The sequence below is a fragment of the Protopterus annectens genome, chromosome 11.part0, assembly GCF_019279795.1.
Source record: "Protopterus annectens isolate FY-2018-M chromosome 11.part0, PAN1.0, whole genome shotgun sequence".
NCBI classification, from domain to species: Eukaryota; Metazoa; Chordata; order Ceratodontiformes; family Protopteridae; genus Protopterus; species Protopterus annectens.
In genome coordinates, this window is record NC_056745.1 from 1,453,829,718 (window position 1) to 1,453,849,887 (window position 20,170).

Genomic DNA, 20,170 nt, shown 5'->3' on the forward strand with positions numbered 1-20,170 from the left:
CAAGCTTGTGCCAGTCAAAAAACTCTCGAGCAAAGTTTTTATCCACAATGCCCTTCTCCCTGTTACCTCAGACCTCGTTTGCCACTTTGCCGTAAAGCCATGTCAAGCCAGCTCTCAGCTAAGTACTTTGGAAATTTTCAAATTACTTGTTGTTCTTCTGATATTTTTCTTTCCCTGTCTTATTGTTATTTACCCACTGTCTTATTATTGGTGTGTTTATTGTTGTTACTGTGTTTCATACCATTTTTAGGTAGTCTTTAGTACCATTGTTGGTATAGGCCCTTTCTTCCTACTCTTCAGGTAACCTCTTCTACTACCATTGTTGATATTTCCTTTTCCCATTCTTTTTTCTTTTCTTCTTTCTATTATAAAAAAAAAAAAAAAAAGAATCCTTGCTATAACTTCTTTGTTTATTGTATTTTGTGACAGTTGTTAAGCTCTTTAGTACCATGTTGGAAAAGAAGGGAGCTTCTGGTTTCAAACAATGCGACCAGTGTGGCCGCAAAATGCTGAATTCGGACACCCATGTCTCTTGTGTGTACTGTCTGGGTGTTCCTCATCTGTTGCTTCAACCACCTTGTTCTATTTGTAAAGGGTTTAGCTCCAGAACCCTTAATGAAAGGAAAAACAAACTAATTCTGAAGGGTCTCCTTAAGACACCCTTCTCAGAGGCTATCTCTGGGTTGGGGGGGGCTCATCCTCTCCCAGTAAAGAACACAGAAGGAGACCACATTCAGTTCCTTCATCAGCTTCAGGTGACAGAAAGCAAGAACCAAAACAAAAAGTGCCAAAACTGACTGCTTTGGCTTCAGGACCTAAACTGATTTACATGGCACTGTCTATGGTACCGACTTTGGTGCTGTCCTCAAAATCTGTATCTTTGGTGCCAGTTACGGCACGGATGATTATGTCTACGACACTAACCTTACCAAGACCAGTAATCTCTTCTTTGGTGCCATCACCGATATCTTTAACCCCGGTACCATCCTCGGCACCGGCCTCGACTATGGCACTGTGCCTACCTATAATTTCTGCTCCAAGATTTCCCACACCAGACACACCATCTATACATGTCTCCACCCACAAGAATTCAGTGCCAATGGACCATACAGCCAGGACCCGATATTCACTCATGGTGGACCCTTTCTTTGGGCAGCAATTCAGCCCCTTCTTGGAAAGACCTGACTCTCCATCAGGGATAATGAGTCAATAAACCAGGAGCCTCCTGGAACTGGATGTGGTGCGTCTTGTGGATCAGCTGCTGAGGGCAAGGGGGATTAAAACACCTCCCAAAACTCCTTTCCCTGTAGGAGTTGGGAGTCTTTCTCCAAGGACTCCAGCATATTCTCTTCATTTGACCTCTGTGCAGGTATCAAAGTCCCTGGAACCGACGCCCTCATCGGCTCCCCTGCTTTGGTTCCACTGGTGGACCTCATCATGGTTCCAGAGCCTACCCTTTGGCCTTCAGTTCATTCCAAACTGAGCCTTTCTCAGGATTATGACTGGACCATGGGCACTGTGGTACCTAGCATGGTGTCGATATTTTTACTGCACCATCTATGGTCCCAGGAGTCCTAGCAGTACCGGGTCCTCTTGAGACTCCTTCCTTGAGAGCTGGTCCATTGGAATTGGGTGTGACCCAAATTCTGAGGTTGTCCTTCTTGGTTCCAGGCTCCCATCCCTCTTCAGGTGGGCCGGCTTTCCAGGCAATGGAGAGGGCCCTTGCCTCTGCAGGCAAGCCATTGGAGTTGGAGCATCAGTTATGTCCTTCATCTCAGCCACAGCTGACACAACCCACTGCTTCGGGACATCGAGCACGAGCCTCAGGTACCCTACTGCAGGGTGCAACTTCTTCAGAGTCCTCTTCAGAAGCTCTCACTGAAGAAGTACCACACAAGAGGACATGCAAGAGGAAGCACATGGAATCATATGAGGAGTCTCTCACTGAGGACACAGACTATAATGAAGGGGAGAGGTCCTCACGGTTGCCCCCTGATGATGTCTTATTTGGAGACATCCTTGAAATACTGAAACAGAAGGATGACTGGAAGCCCACCAATCCTTCCTCTGAGTAGTCCGTGTTCCTGCAGGCTTTTTATGCCTGCAGATGAGATGGTTCAGCTCATTGTGCATGCACATGGAAGAGTCCTGATACCACTGAACCAATCCCATGGAGGCCGGACAAAAGTTTATCTCCTCTCGAACAGCACCCACACTGGTCCAAGGGTTTTCCAGTAGATGCAATGGTGGTGGTTGCTGCCACAAAGAAGGAACTGGCCAAGGAGAGCCAGACTGTCCACCCCCCAAAAAATGAGTCTTGGATGGTGGACAGGTTAGGGAAGTGAGGCTTTGTGTCATTGACCTTTGCTGTTAGATCTTTGAATTATTTGGCACACTTCACCAGGCCTCAAAGAGACCTAGTTGCCAAACTCTCTGAAACCTTAGCAGGAGCTGTCTCTGACAAGGTCCACAACAAAATTGCCTTGCAGCTAGCTCCCCTGGAATCCATATCCAACTCCTCCATGCGTCTTATTTCCCAAACCACTGAAGGAGTGGCCAGAGCAGCGGGTTCAGGTGTTGTCATGAGACGTCATGCCTGAATGCACCTTTGTGACTTTGAAAACCTTTTTAAGTCTTCCTTTCTTAATGCTCCAGTGGAAGCTTCTTCCCTTTTTGGCCCAAAAGTGAAAGACACACTGGCTATGTGTGAGAAGGATGGAAAGAACCTGTCTGCCGTGGGTGTGTGTTTTTCCACCGCTCAGCATCCATACTCTAGGAACCAGAGCAGTGGAAAGATGTGGCACAAGAAATCATAGGGTCCTTTCCGTGACACACGTGGTGAGTATACCCCCAGGGGCAGAGGGGATAACCTATCCGGAAGGCACCCCTACAGGGGCAGAGGGGGTCTGCGTATCCAGGGCTCCAGAGATTCTTTCTCTGAACAACCCTATCAGTGCTCCTGAGGAGCAGCCCAATTGCTTTCCTCTGGAAGCAGTCGGGTGATGTTTTTCCTTGCACCATTCTGCCTGGCTAACAATAGCAATGGATTTATGGGTGCAATGGATCATAACCAGAGGATTGAGAGGGCTTCAGGTTCAATCTTTACCCAACGTCACCAAGTTAAATTCCTGACATTCCACCCAGTCAAAGGGAAACAGCAGTGCTAGAAATTCAAAAGCTGCTTCAAAAAGAGTCATTCAGACAGTCCCACCAGACCAGATAGGATCCGGATTCTACTCAAGATTCTTTTTAGTGCCAAAAAAGACAGGGGACTGGAGACCAATTCTGGATCTCAGATCCTAAACAAATTTCTCAAACAGGAAAAATTCCAGATGGTCACGGTAGAGTCTATCCTTCCATTCTAAGATGATTGGATGTGCTCAGTAGATCTTCAGGACGCATATTACCACATAAAAATGGGCAAACACTCCAGAAGATTTCTTCACTTTTGGATAAGAGCCAATCACTTTCCTTTCTGCGTGCTGCCCTTCAGACTCTCTATAGCACCCAGAGTGTTCACCAAGTGCATGGCAGTGGTAATAGCTCACTTGAGACTACAAGGATTCCTGGTGTTTCCATATCTAGATGACTGGCTTCTCACCGCCCCCACCAAGCATCTACTGGAGATAGCACTAAACTATACTGTCAGACTAGCAGAATCTCTGAGAATCTCAATAAACTGGGGAAAGTGCAACCTGAATCCCTCTCAATCCTTAGAGTTTATTGGAGCGATTTTTCAACACAAATGCTTGCCTGGTCTCTCTCCTGACCACATATTACACAGGATAAGATCCCAAATCTGGGTGATACACTGTCGAAGCCTAGTCCCAGCTTGAACAGTTCTTCAACTCCTGGTTTCCATGGTAGCATCCATTACCATAATGCCCTTGACAAGACTAAGCATGAGAATTCTCCAGTGGCTCCTTCTAACATAATGGTACCCCTTACAACATCTTTTGTCCTTTCAAATATGGATAACTCAGTGATGCAAACAGAATGTAATGTGGTGGATGAAGCCAGATGGACAACTATGGAGTTGCCCCCTTTGCCCACTATAGCCCAGGGCCACAGTGACTACAGATGCTTCCCTGATAGGTTGGTGATGGCTTTACCAGGGGAAGACGGTCCAAGGTACTTGGTCAGACATAGAGGCCCACCTGCATATCAATGTTCTAGAACTAAGGGCAGAGCTTCTAGCATTGCAAGCATTTCAATCCATCTTTCCATCAGGGACAATGGCTATTCAATCAGACAACATGTCAGTAGTCTGGTACATCAACAAACAAGGGGAAACCAAGTCCTACTCGTGTTGAGAAGCTATGAGAATTTGGCAATGGGAGATAGCTTCCAAGCACTTTCTGATTGCAATGCATATTCCCAGGAGTTCCAATATGATTGCAGACAAGCTGAGCAGATGTATCCTTCTGCCTCACAAGTGGTCCCTCAATCCAATTATTGCGGCAAAGATCTTCAGCCACTGGAGCCAGCCTTGCTGTGACCTATTTGACTCTCCAACAAACCACAACTGCAGCAGCTACTTTGCCCTAGTTCCCCTGCAGGGGTGTCCCCGAGGGATGCTCTGATACATGATTTGCCCATGGGACTTCTGTATGCTTCCCCCCTTCCCCTGATTCCCCAATTTCTAAAGAAAGCCCTTCATCTGAGAAGCAGAGTAATCCTCATTGCTCCTTACTGGTCATGACAAGTTTGGTTTCCCTTCCTTTGGCCTCATCTAGTACATCACCCATGGATTCTGGATTCAACTCCAGAATTGATCTTGCACCCACAAGGGTTGACTTACCTGAACACCTCTGGTCTCAAGCTGACAGCTTGGTTTCCCCACTTCCGGTAATTGCCAGGCAGAATAACCTTACATCCCCAGTGCGTAATATCCTTCTGGCTTCACATAAACCATCCACCAGGAAAATCTATCTCAGCAAGTGGAAGAGGTTCCTTATTTGGTCCCGACAAAGACAACTAGACCCTTGCTCAGCTCCTGTTAGTGTGGTTTTGGATTATCTATCAAGTCTTCTTCATTCAGGAGCAGCAACCTCAACCATTTGAGTACATTTAGCTGCAATCTCAAACTTTCATAATGGTTTTCAAGACTCATCGCTAGTCTCCCATTGTCTCTGCAAAACTTTCTTAAAAGGGGTCTTGCATATCAGACCACCCTTCATAGGTTAATAGGTGTGTACTAAGCTAATGGCCCTGGTGCCTTTACAAGCCTAGCCCATAGGATTACCCTGGCATCGTGCCACCCGACCTTCGGGGAACCCATCGAACCTTGGAATTTAACACTAGTACTACAATCCCTGACACAATCACCCTTTGAACCTGCTTCCAGTTGTGACCTAAAGCTCCTGTCCTGGAAGTCACTATTTGTGGTAGCTGTCACATCAGCCAGACACATCTCAGAGCGTCAGGCCTTGTGTATTAAATGCATGGTATTTCATGAAGACAAAGTATTACTCCGGACTAATCCTTCCTTCCTGCCCACAGTTACTTCAGAGCTGATAATTAACCAAATGATTGATACTGTCTTCATTTGTTGGATGTACATTGTTATGCTTTTACCCGGACAGAAGTAAGTCAGTATGTAAATCAGACCAGCTATTTGTGTCCTATTCAGGCCCGAAATTGGGAAATCCTGTCTCAAAAGTAACCTTGTCTAAGTGGTTGAGAAACTGCATATCCTTGATTTACCAACAAAATAAAATTCCTCTATCAGGCAGAGTCAAAGCACATTCCACCAGGTCAATAGCAACTTCTGTTGCTTTTCATGTGAAAGGCTTCATTGAATGATATTTGTGCAGCTGCAACTTGGGCTACCCCTCATACCTTTTATCACTCACTGCAAATTGGATTTGGCCTCCAGGGGAAGAGCATCCTTTGGTTCAATGGTACTCAGGGACATCCTTTCATAAGGGCCCCCCCAGGACTAAAGGTAGCTAGGGACTCTGTCCCATCAGTAAGGAATGAATGAAGATGGAGCAACATCAGATAAAGAAGTTTTGTTCTTACCATAATGTTCCATCTGTGTTGTTCATCTTCATTCATTCATTACATCCCACCCACCTTCCCCCTCCAGAGGCTCCTGGGGGATCGGATTGGGTCATAGTCCTACTATAGGATTTCTGCTCTGAGAAAGCCTCTGCTTTACTTGTAAAGGGCAAACTGGATCTGAGGTGACATGGAGAAGGGCATTGTGGGTAAAAGCTTAGCTCGAGAGTTTTTTGGCTGGCACGAGCTTGTTACAAGGCCGACTCGGTTCCGAGGACGGAACCGACACCCATCAGTAATGAATGAATGAAGATGAACAACACAGATGGAACATTATGGTAAGAACAAAACTCCTTTTTTTAGAAAACCTTTGATGTGATGTTGTCAATCTCATCTTTATTCTCACTGGTGGGTCAGATCCACTCTATCATATCTGTCTCAGCCGTTACATAAGCTCAAGGTCCTCAGCTAGTATTGTGGGCTTTTTTTCCTACCCATAATGCAACCCCCTTACCACCCACATCTCGTTTGCCATGCAGCAAAGAGGTTTCCTAATAGCTAGCTCTGGGCTAAGTATTGCTAATGTCATTATTTCTCAACTCTTATAACTGTTTATTTAGATTCTCCTTTATTAATCTCTCTAGTCTCCTTTTCTACTATAATATAAAGTGAGTGTTCCCTATCCCATTACCACCCATTTAAATTACAGGGTGCATAACCATTGTCCCTTTTAGTTAGAGAACACCTTGCCCTCTCTTTCCCCCTCCTTTTCTATTCATCCATTTAAGTTAGAGGACAATCATTAAAAATGTATTACTGTTATCTGCGTGTGTGTGTGTGTGTGTGTGTGTGTGTGTGTGTGTGTGTGTGTGTGTGTGTGTGTGTGTGTGTGTGTGTGTGTGTATTGTTCTATAATTTCTTCTGACTATTGCTTCCCATACCATGTTGCAAAAACGGCACAGTGGTACGGCGGTTGCATTGTTATCTCACAGCAAGAGGTTCTCCGGTTCGATTCTCAGCTTGGCTTGGGAGTGCCTTCTGTGTGGAGTCTGCATGTCCTCCCCGCAGTTGGGTACCGTTTGAAAGACATGCATGTGTAAATGGGCATGCCTTCATTGAAGATTGGGCATCGAACTGGCACCTCGGCATTTTGTAAAAATCTACTGCCAATCATTAGCGGACCGAGTTCCACTGTGGCAACCCCTTACCGGGAAAAAGCCGAAAGACAAACAACAACAACCATGTTGCAAAAACAGGAAGGGAAACCACTTGGTTTTAAAAAGTGTGAGAAATGTGGGAAGAAGATGTCCCTTAGCAATATACACACACCTTGGGCGTCTATTGCTTGGGGCCTCTTCATCTCCAAGAAACGTGTTCCATATGTCATGGGTTCAATCAAAGAATGCTTATGGACTACACATATAAGTTGATTTTAAAGGGTTTATTAAAAACAAAATTTTCAAAGGCTATTTCCACAGAGTCCTCTTCAAAAAGTACTAACAAGCCTTTAAAAAGATCATCTTCAGCTCCAAAAGCTTGGAGCCGAGTGCAAAAACTCCACGATTGTCTGCTCCATCAGAAACCCCGGAGCAGACAGGTGTCACAGGATCCAAGACAGTCTCAGAGCCTTCAGAACCTTTGACTTCAATGTATTTGCTGCCTACAGAGATTCGACACCGGAGCAGTTCCCCTTCCTAGAACCAATTTCTTCATGGCTCCCATCACCATTATTAGCAAAGTCTAGATCCCCATGACTATCTACTTGGTCTACCAGGAGCTTATCCAGTGAAGATGTGGATATGGTTGTGCAGAGGTTACTGAATACTCTGACCCTGGTTAAATTTTTGTTGGATCTGAACCCAAAGGAATCAGATCAAATGCAACCCACCACTCTAGTACATGTTCCTCCTCTGATCTGTCCCTCGGTTTCAGAGTTGGAAGACTTTGATCTTCTCTGTGTCTGCTCTGGGACCTTTGATTTCCTCTGAGCAAACATCTGCCCTGAGTGTTTCCAACCACTCGGGGCAGGACACCTCTGGGATCTGACACTCTCTGGTCAGATAAAAGAGGGAACGCCACCAGGGTAAGGTACCTCCAAAAAAAACAGTCCAAAAACCAAAGCATAAGAGAATGGCAGGTACTCCACAACAATCGAAGCAACCCACTAGGTATATAACAAAAAAAAAACACTTTATTCCACAAAGTAAGCGCTTTTGCATTGCCAAGGATGCTTCTTCAGACTTAAAACAATAATATAACATTACAATTCCATTTAAATATTGCATCACTTCAAAAAGAGACCAATGAAATGCCTGTTAAAATACACATGTTAAAAACACTTAAAGTCACAATTCTCTTATTTAGTATCTGTAATACTGCTCTAAATATATGGCATCATATAATAAAATTCTTAATATAAAGAGCATATAATAATAAAAAACGAAATGCATATAATAAACTTCATTTAAAAAAACTGCTAATAACACTGAATAGTTCTTGAAAACCTTACTTCAAACATATTTACTATGACTTCTATATTCTCATTCTTCAATTTTTCAGAACACTGCATTTTAAAAAAATGAAACATCGCATTTGAGAGGCAAAACAATATTAAAATATATGTATTAAAATAAATATATATATATATATATATATATATATATATATATATATATATAAATATATATATATATATATATATATATATATATATGCACATTGTTGGATAGACATACACACACATACATATATACAACAAAACATAATAGTACATATCATTCGTGGACTTAATGTTTTAATGCTTGGTCCAATAAGAATAGTTTCAATGAAACTCTATCATTCAGACCATGTCCCCTATCCGCTTGTAGCCTAATTATCCACTTCCCTTTTTCTTTCTCTGTATAATTACTAATGTTGCCTAACCTCTCTGTGGGGTATATAGATTCTAACACTAACAACTTAAAACTATGCGTTGTATCATTCTGGAGAACATGTCTAGCTATTGCATTGCCTTCATTCTCTCTGCTAATGGCATAAACATGTTCCCTTATCCTTTCTCTAAGTGTCCTATTGGTCTTCCCTACATAAAAACTACTATATTTCTGGCATATAGCCAGATAGACCACGTTCCTAGACTTACAGTTAGTATAGTGATTGAATTCATATTTAATATGTGTATCTGGATGTACAAAATTATTCTTGTTAGCTATAAAACTACATTGACTGAAATTATGGCATGAGAAGGTTCCTTTCCTGGAAGAATATAATTTCTTCCTACCATTGTTCTCATAGCATAAAATCCTTTTTAATGATTTAGTATTCCTATAGCTAAAACTAGGACGTGTTCCTACCATCTCCTTAATATGTTCATCCAATAGCAATATACCCCAATTCTTCCTAATTATCTCTGTCACTGTATTGTTATTATTAGTGTAGGGAGTAACTAACCTCTTAATTTTCGAAGTATTAGTGACCCTTTGTTCTATATGTGGTCGTCCGGATCTCTCATGTTCAACGTTTTGTAATGTTTTAAGATCACATGAATGATATCCTCTCCCTATAAAATCCCTCTGTATGTCATTAATAGCTTCCTGCTATGTCACATCTTCACTTACTAAATGGGAAAATCTTAATGCTTGATTTCTTACTATATTTGTATGTACATGTGTTGGATGCATGCTATTCCGATGTAGAAGAGCATTCCTTCTATTGGGCAACTTGGGCAAAACCACATACCTTAATTGGATTTGGCCTCTAGAAGCAGAGCACCCTTTGGTTCTGTGGTTCTGAGAAATATTCACCCATGAGCCACCCAAGAATCAGGTAGCTAGGGACGCGGTCCCACCAGTGAGAATAAAAACGAGATTGGCAACGTCACATAAAGAAGTTATGTACTTACCATAATGTTCCATGTATGTTGTCCATCTCGTCCTTTATTCTGACAACCCACCCACCATAACCCCCTACCTACTCTCCTGGGAGACCGAGTAGCTCTAACTGGATCTTTACAGGAGTCTGTAGCCTCAGAAATAATGTGGGATCTTAATATAATAATAAAACTATTCATCTTGTCACTGCTAGAGGGCAAACAAGATCTGCCGTGGTAAGGGAGTTGCATTATGGGTAGGGAAAATGCCCACGAGCTTAGCTGAGGACCTCAAGCTTAAGCAACGGCTGAAATGGATTCGATGGATTGGATCTGACCCACCAGTAAGAATAAAGGATTAGATGGACAACACACATGGAACATTATGGTAAGTACATAACTTCTTTTTTCTCACAAAACTGCTTTTCTCTTCTCTGATGCAGAGCAGTACAGGAGTTAGAATGATTCAGTAGCAGGGATCTAAAGGACCAGCTCCTGTTTGTATGGGTAATATAAACAGACTTGTCCCCTCACCACAATGCAAAATCATAAAGTTTGTCAGACAGTAGGAAAGCATATATATGTAGCTTTCATAGGTTTATAGTTAAATATTAGGCTGTCTGCAGACTGTTACAAGCCTAACTAATAACCAGACGTCAGAATCAAACTATACCTTGTACATGTGAGATAAAGACCATAACCATTATGTCTACTCTTGAATATTTTCACTAACAATTTATATAAATAACCTCAGCAAGCTTCATTTAACAATACACTGATGATTCTACACTAATATGCATTTCCAACAACCTAATACATCTTCAGAGAATTATTCATGAAGCCTTTAACTCCATTGAGAGTTGGTTACAGGATAGTCACTTGCTGCTAAATCCCTCCAAAAGTTAAATTACTGCTCTATTTCTCCAAAATCCCATATCCATGAAAAAAACAACTTTAAAATTTCTTACTTAAATAATACCATGGTTGAAGTTACCTCACATACAAAACTACCTGGCATGACAAGTGACCACAGTATAAAATTTAATCTACATATCCAGAACAGCATTAAGAAAACCTATCAGGAAATAGGCAACCTATATATAGTAAAGAAATTCCTTACAGACTCTGCCAAGGTAAATCTAGCTACCACTTACTTCTTAGCCTCTCTCCTATTAATGACTAACTTACAAGTCTCACTTAGTTGTAAACTTGAACAGTGTTATGAAAAAGTTGCCAGATTCACTTACAGCAAACCTTACCAGACCCATTTGCTGTTCCTCACTACCTATCTTATACTCACCTCACCTTAACCCATAAAATCATCAATATCCCATCAGCCTGCCCAGAAATTAGACCCCTACTCCAATACTGTCTTTCAGATCATCCCCTTCAGGCAAATAAACATATGCTTACCAATTACAAACCATAAAAGGGTGCTGGTGTCAGTCTCTATTCCAATAGTGTAGCTAGAACGTGCAATAAAATTCCTGTATGAGTCAGGTCTATCACACACCTTCATCTTTTCAAACCAGCATCATGATATGCATTCCCTGAAACTGTATTATAAAAATTGTTATTGTAAATACTGACTGCATTAAATATGGTACCTTGGACCTTTTCTCCCCAGGTATCTGCTGGAAAAAGGCACCTGTGCCTACTCAGAGTTTCACTGTAAACAAATGTCAACAAATAAATATGTCAATCGCACCTCCATGCCAAACCTACACTTTTTCTTCATAAAATGTCATGGATGTTTTTCCATAATGTTTTAGTAGTCTGATGATCCAACATTTGTATTTCAGATGTTTATGCTTTTGTTAAAAATGAATTCAGTATTCTGAGTTTGGTACAGTGTGTTTAGATAGAGAGTCATATATATCTATCTGTATATCTGCACTGATATATCTGTATCTATATATATTTGGTCATACACCTATACATATGCATATGTATATATATATATATATATATATATATATATATATATATATATATATATATATGTGTGTGTGTGTGTGTGTGTGTGTGTGCATATATATATATATATATATATATATATATATATATATATATATATACATATTATTATTTAATATTCTCACTCCAGGGTTGCACTGCAGTGGGGCAGGGGCTATATACCATTTTCAACCAAATGAACTTCGAACAAATGAGCTTTCAGTCAAGTGAGCTTTCATTGAAGTGCAATGCCTGGAATAATTTTCGACCAAGTGAAATTCGACCAGATGTATGGAATCCATATATATATAAAAATAGAGATATACAGTATGTATACTACAGGGAAATTATCATACATGCTACTACCTGTATTAGCCATGCATGGTGCAGATGTCTCTTTTGCCGTCTGGGCTTCAAAATAGCTACCTTTATTGTCACTTAAAATCTGACATGTTACACATAACTGAATCATAAAATCCAAACAGCAGAAAACTAATGTCTATGCACTCTTTCCATAGATGTTCGCGAAGAATAAAACAAAAAAAAAATCCATTAATAAATACAGGATGAAAAGTAAACTATAGAGCACCATTCTTACCTTGTATCTAAGTGTACCTCTTAGAAGAGTATGAGCTGAGTGGAGATGATATAGGTCAATATATCTGCAACTGTCTCTGTTAGGGAAACCTTCTAGATTAAATCCTGGAAGAAAATCAATTGGAATGGTAGAATCAAGCAGTGCTCCGCCGGCAGGAATATTAATCATCTAAATAAGGAAAATAAAACAACAATGACCAGTACGCATTTAAAATAACTTAAAACATGGTTATAAAACTCTACATTGACAGTTATGAGTCTTTTAAGACACTGTTGGTAAGTACTGACAATTGTGATAGTTTTCTGCTACATCAAAATCTATTTTGTGCCTGGCATATGTCCCCTATAATGTTCAAAATGTTCAGTTGCTAAAGGAAAGATAAACAAAACAAAAATGGATACTTAAATCATAAAAGTTTTCACTCAAAACTCTTCTGCAACACTACAGTGCCTCTTAATTCTCATCCCTCCAGTCTTTCTCCTTTATCTATACAAATTTCTCTCCTGCTCTAAAATCTACATTCTCCCACTATAACCCTAATAGGTTCCTAAGATCAGAAAACCAACATCTCCTCCAAACTTTGAAACCTAAACTATCTGCAGGTCAACTACTATATTCCTGGGTAATTGCTAAAACCTGGAACAGCCTTCCTCTTGACATTTGCACAATTCAATGCACTGCATCCTTCAAATCCACACTTCATACACGCATTCACTCCAAGTGGATCTGTAATTGCACTAAGCCTCCTCCAGCCATTAGCTAGATCTTAATGCCATTCTACCTGTCTCCCTTTTACTCATCTCTGTCCCTCTCTCTCTCTGTATGTATATATATATATATATATATATATATAAATATATATATATATATATATATATATAAATATATATGTATCTCAAATTCATTATCATATCTTCACCCTCTCTCTTTTTTTACCTATTTCAATATTAACTTTTCCTCCTGATAATAATCTTTTCATCTATCCTAACTCTCTGTAATCATGTACAACTTCTCACTTACCCATTCATATTTTTCTATTCATCTCCTGTTTTACACTACTTTATCTACAGTATTACTGCTACAGCTTCCTAATGTCTTTCCTTTTCTAAATCTTAGTCTTTATTTGTGTGCTTAACATTTTGCATTCACTCAAACTTATATATCAACATTAGTTGTATTAGACTGTAATTTAATTCATCCTTAAGTGTGTGTATATCAGCATTTAATTTTTTCCAGCACTGCTACGTCAGCTATAGTTGCACTATATTGTATTCAGTTTATTTAAGTCTGTATTCGATTGTGTTGTGATATTCTAACTGTACTACTGTTTAATATTTGTTTTCCACCCTGTGTTACAAACATATTCTAAATTATGCTTGTGATGTTCTATATATGCTATTTTGGGTTTCCTGTGGAGCTTTTCTCCCCAGGCCTCAACTAAAAATGGGTTCTGTTTGGCCCAGTGGACTTTCCCAGTAAACAAATGCCAACAAATTATACACACACACACACACACACACACTCATAAAGATATATATATATATATATATATATATATATATATATATATATATATATATACCTACACATACATACATACATACACATATTTATATATATATAGCAAACACAGTGTTTATTATTGTTTATTACACATTATTTTCAGTGTCACAGCAGTAATATGCTATATATCTTTCTAGAATAAAATATTGTATTTGTAATCAGAGTTCCTTGTTGCCGGCTTAACAAACTGAATTAAACATCTCTAAGCATAATTTGATTTCCACATCTCTTCTTCATTGTACGTCATTTATTCATTCTACTTGTGGGTTTTACTCCTGAAAGGGTGAGCCAAAAAATGATCCAGATGGATCAGTGCTCTACTCTGGTTAACAAAGGATCATAGGAGATTACTAGGCTATCAACCCGGAGGTCATTTTTAGCCTAGCTGTTTCAACCCAATGTAATACCATAGAGGTACTAGTTAATACCCAAGATTGTATTTAGTCATGACTGCCCATGTCCATGAGGGTTGTGGGTGCTATCCCTGGTAAGAATTATGTTGCCCCATCCACTCATCCGGGTTCCTCTTGAACAGTGTCATAGAGGTGTGCTGTTTTACATGAATTGGTAGCCTGTTCCAAAGACATGGCAGTCACTGAGAGATAAATTTGTCCCTCCAGCATGCCCTATTTTTGTTGCAGCCAGCATGTCCTGTTTAAGTAAATAAAAAACAAAGTTCTAGAACATTAGACAAAATGAAAGTATGGCCCATGCAGGGTTACCTAGACAATATCAGGAGAAGACCTTCTGCTTCTACTCTCCATAAAATAAACAAGGGGATGCAATGGTCTCTTGTTTTAGAAAAAAGCTTAATTCCAGGTCTTCAAAGACTGCAGTCAAAGCTGTCTCTGTCTATGCACTCTTCACAATACTAGATGGCATTTCTAACAGGTCCACTTTGTTTTCTTATAGCACTGCTTCCAATGGAAGGAAATATACAAGAGAAGGACGGGAACATTTGTCTTCCATTCTTGACGCTCAGTCATGAACAAGTGCCAAACTCTGCAACACTAGTTTATTTGTATATTGGAAGTTCAAATGCTTCTGGATGCAGTTCATAAAGATTTGGAGTTATGATTTTTTTTCTCCATATATCTATATTTACATATACATCTATATCTGTATTTTACATGTATATAAGTCAGTTACTCAAATGGGTAACCATTTGAAAAGCCAGGACTCACACGTGCTAAGTTCTCTACTGTTCACAGTCCTTACCCATGACTGCTCTGCAAAAGCTAGCAGCAACCACATCATCAAATTCGCAGATGACACCACAGTGGCGGGACTCATAAGTCGTGATGATGAGAGTGGGTATAAGAATGAGGTCAACTCCCTGACTGAATGGTGCAATAACAACAATTTGTGCCCAAATGTCAATAAAACAAAAGAAATTATTATTGACTTCAGAAAGAGCTCTGTCATGCATCTGCCCCTCAAGTTCAATGGTGAAGAAGTGAAGGGGGTCCAAACTACAAAGTTCCTGGGGATACATATATCAGAGGATCTTTCTTGGAGTACAAACACAGGCCAGCCAATTAAAAAAGCCCACCAGCAACTACACTTTCTGCGAAGGCTGATAAAAGCAAAGCTCTCCATGAATACTCTAAATACTTTCTACAGAGCAGCCATGGAGAGCATTACCACCAGCAACTGCACTGTATGGTTCGGTAACAGCACAATGGCTGAAAGGAAGAAGATGCACAGAATAATAAGAACAGCAGAAAAGATTGTTGTCACTAGTCTTCCTACCTTACAGGAGCTCTAAGATTGTGGGCACTAGTCTTCCTACGCTTCCTCAGCTGTTTGAACTGAGATGTAAAAAGAGGTCCCACAAAATATTGAGTGACACTTCTCATCCATGTATGGTTGATTCACTAAACTTGCTTCTGGTAGAAGGTTACAGAGTATCCGCTGCAGGACCTCCAGACTCATGAACAGTTTTTATCCGACTGCAGTAAGACTCATTGAAGCAGACATAAATCTGGATGTATCAAAACTATAACAGATTGTTACACTCTGATTCTTCTTCTTTTTCCATAAGTAATTTTATTTATTTATTACATACTAAAATTAATATATTCTCATCCAAGTGCAATTCGATCACTTCCTTATGTGCAATATCACTCAATCTCACCTCTGGGTATAGTGTACTTTTCGTTTCTTGTATTAATCATCTAGTAGTCATTGTTGTCCAGTGTATATAAATAGTGTACAAGCATGTGCATCAGCTACCTAGATATTTACTTTTGTACTATAGATATTGTTTATTCTTCAGTACCTATCATGTCTGTCTTTTTGTGTTTGTTTTTTCCTGTGAAAGAGCTGACACTTGAAATTTCATTTAAGTAGCACTCGTGTTTCCTAAATGATAATAAAGTTTATTTGAATCTTTGAATCATATGAGCAAGTCCCGGAACAGCGACTGAATGCCTGATAAAATGGACTTTTATATATTAAGTCTAAGATAGTCATATCTCAGAATATTCCCTTTTCTCTGAAGTGTGGTGATCTTGCTGTTGGTATACAGAAGTTCAGGGGGTGAAGAGTGATGCTTGAGATTCTATCTTCTCTCGTAGTTTCATGTTGGCACTTGACATTTCAAATGGGACCTACCAAAATGTGTACAATATCGAATAAGAAAACATCAGCAAAAGCCACAACACTGAATGATTTTGTTTACTTGAGATTGTGGAACAGCGAAGATTGGCGAATTGACCCCTTCTCCTCTGGGGTATTTTCTCATATATATATATATATATATATATATATATATATATATATATATATAATTAGCAGGGGATGTGGGGGGGGGCTTGCTTGCCCCCTACAGAGAATATACATTTAATTTGTTTTTGGCTTTTGATGTTCTGGCTTTTAATATTGCTGGCTCAATGTTTTCACATTCGCTGTGGACATTCCTCTAACTGACATAGATACAACAGATCCATGTATGCATGTATATAGCAGGGGATGTGGGGGGGGAGCTTGCTTGCCCCCTACAGAGAATGTTGTGTCTTTCGGCTTTTCCCAGTTAGGGGTCGCCACAGTGGAACTCCGGTCCGCTAATGATTGGCAGTAGATTTTTATGTGCCAAGTTGCCAGCCCTGACGCACAACCTTCAAAGAAGGTACGCCCATTCATGCATGTCTCCACACGGAAGACGCTCTAGCTGAGAATCGAACAGGACAATGTCTTACTGTGAGGTGACAACGCTACCGTAGCACCACCACCGCAGTTATTTGTTTTTGGCTTTTGATGTTCTGGCTTTTCATATTGCTGGCTCAATGTTTTCACATTCTCTGTGGACATTCATCTAACTGACATAGATACAACAGATTCATGTATGCATGTGTGTATATATTTATATATATATATATATATATATATATATATATATATATATATATATATATATATATATATATATGTATGGGTCTACATTGAAACATCTAACACCCAAAACATCTAAAACTCATAGCATCGAATTTCGTAACATCTAACACTACAAATCACAAGAAAATAACATCCTCCCTACATATAATGACACCAAACTACCAAACAAACTTTTTACTACATTTCTGCAGGGGGGGAAGCCACCCTGAACCCCCCCACACTCCTCGTAAATTAAATATACCAACTCCAAGATCACACTACAGTGGGAAAAAGTTAATTTCCTAACCCCACTGTATCAAGCCCCCTCTGCAGAAACATAGTAAAAAATGTGTTTGGTAGTTTGGTGTTGTTATATGTGGAGGGGATGTTATTTTCGTGTGATTTGTAGTGTTAGATGTTATGAAATTCGAGGTTATGGGTTTTAGATGTTTTGGGTTTTAGATGTTCTGGTCTCAGTGTTATGAAATTAGATGTTATGGGTTTTAGATGTTTAAAAGTAGACCTATATATAAATATATATATATATATATATATATATATATATATATATATATATATATATATATATATATATATATATATATATATATATATATACACATAGATAGCTAAACATGTGCATGGATCAAAATGCAGACAGTGTGAATTGCATTATCAGATTATCAACAGAGTATCGGCAGTTCAGAATGCAGACACAGCGTATTTCTGAGTGTTGGTGAGTTAGAGTTAGGGAAATGATCAAGTAAGGTGATAGCTTTAGCACTGAGCATGTTTGTTGGTGTATGTTTCAACCTGTTTTGGGTAGAGGTAGTGCTATTGAGGGGGGTTTACTAAGATAAGGTGCAGGCTTAGGGTTCCACCTGGTGCTACCTGGGTTTGCACGTATTAAGGTTTGTAGGGGGGATTCGCCCACCTTACTAATACACGTTAACCCTAAACCTATCACTCTCCCTGCCCCTAAACTTAACCTTGCACCTCACCTTCACCTTACCTTAGAAAAAACACTTTCTGTAACTCTGCTACTATTCCGACAAACATTGTCCTATGGTATTCCTATGGCTTTAGGTTTAGTTATGGCTTAGTTTAGTTTTTTATTTATTTACAGCGGGATTTCATTTTTTATTTTGTTAGCAATGTGAGTTCTTTATTATGAACTGTTGGTGTTTTTATCTGTTGAAATTTTGTTTTGAGTGAGTTTATATGTGTGTATATATATATATATATATATATATATATATATATATATATATATATATGTGTGTGTATGCATATATATGCAAATACTCTCAAATAGTCAGACTAATATCACTTCCATTCCCAGCTATCTACTACCTAAATACCATAGACTCTCCCACATTAAATACAGTAAACTCGCAGTAAAGAAAGTGAAATATCAAACTAACTTTATATATAACCCTGCAATAAAACTAAATAATCCCTCCTTAAAAGACGGTGACATCCACCCTAATCCTGGCCCTACCAATCCCGCTACCCTAGTAACCCACCCTAAACTCCCTAAGTCTTTCCTAATAGGACATCTGAATATCCACAGTATTAATAATAAAGTAGCCTATCTCCATGCCCTTCTAGATATTCACTCCTTTGACATCTTCTGCCTGACAGAAGCTTGGTTAAATCCAGGGACTAAAGACAATGAATTCATTCCCCAAGGATATAATATATTGAGACAAGACCGGATAAAACGTAAGGGTGGGGGAGTTCTATTCAAAGATGGACTTCAGATCTCCACTTTACCATAGAACCCACCTCAGGATAGTAAGGCAGAAGTCCTTATCACCAGATTTCAAATCGACCTAAACAAATCTTTATATATCATCTGTATCTACTACCCCCTGGTAATAATAGCAGTACAACAGAGGATATTCTAAGCTGGGTGTCCTCAACTTACCCCCAAGAAACAATAATACTAGGTGATTTTAATACTGACTGGAAAGGTGTCAACGCTGATAATCCTACCAACCATATCAGCCTTCATGGCTTTAGTCAAACTATCACCTCCACAACCAGAATCAACAAACCAAACAAAAAAGAGAGCACCTTAGACTGGATACTTATAAATAGACAGAAACAAGCTTATAAGGTAGGAACTCTGCCAGACGATGTAAGTGATCATACTTTGACCTACATCATAAGGCAAAAAAATGGTATTTCAAACCCCCTACATATAGGATTGCACGTACCAACAAACACTTTAACCCAGAATTATTCTAAAATGAACTTAGTGCCTGTGACTGGAACCCTTTAAAAACTCTACCAATTGAAGAGGCTGTTAAGTATCTTAACTCTAAATTCTTATCTATCCTTGATAAGCACGCACCTAAACGGTCTATCAGAATGAAGTCCAAACCAGCCCCCTGGCTTTCTAAAGAAACCAGACAGAAAATTTTGCATAGGAACAAGTCTTGGGCTAAGTGGAGAGCTACCAAAAATATCTCTGATCAACAAAATTTTAGGCAGTTGAGAGACAGTACAAAAAAGGCAATACTTACAGACAAAAAGAACTACTACTGTAAACTACAGCAAACCCACCAAAACAATCCCCAGAAGTTCTGGTCTAATATCAATAAACTCCTTTTTCCAGGGCACTTTCATACACCTACCCCACTTGAGGCCGATTCAAATACCCCCTATCAAACTGCCAATGCCTTCAATACTTTCTTCACAGAGACCATACAATAACTAGCCAGTCAACTAATCCCAGTCAACTCAAGCCTTCCCACCACAGTACCTGGCACTCTACCAGCATTCCATCTGCAACACATCTCTAC

General features: G+C 39.6%; 1 protein-coding gene across 6 annotated transcripts in view; it reads right to left on the reverse strand.

Annotated features, from left to right (window-relative positions):
* Window positions 1-20,170, reverse strand: part of LOC122815900 (alpha-aminoadipic semialdehyde synthase, mitochondrial-like) — a 1,133,057-nt gene that overhangs the window by 59,070 nt on the left and 1,053,817 nt on the right. For all 6 annotated transcript variants that reach the window (XM_044088750.1, XM_044088747.1, XM_044088751.1 and 3 more), the window contains one exon: window positions 12,423-12,590. In XM_044088750.1, coding sequence (XP_043944685.1) covers window positions 12,423-12,590 — 168 coding nt within the window. The remainder of the gene's footprint in view (window positions 1-12,422; window positions 12,591-20,170) is intronic.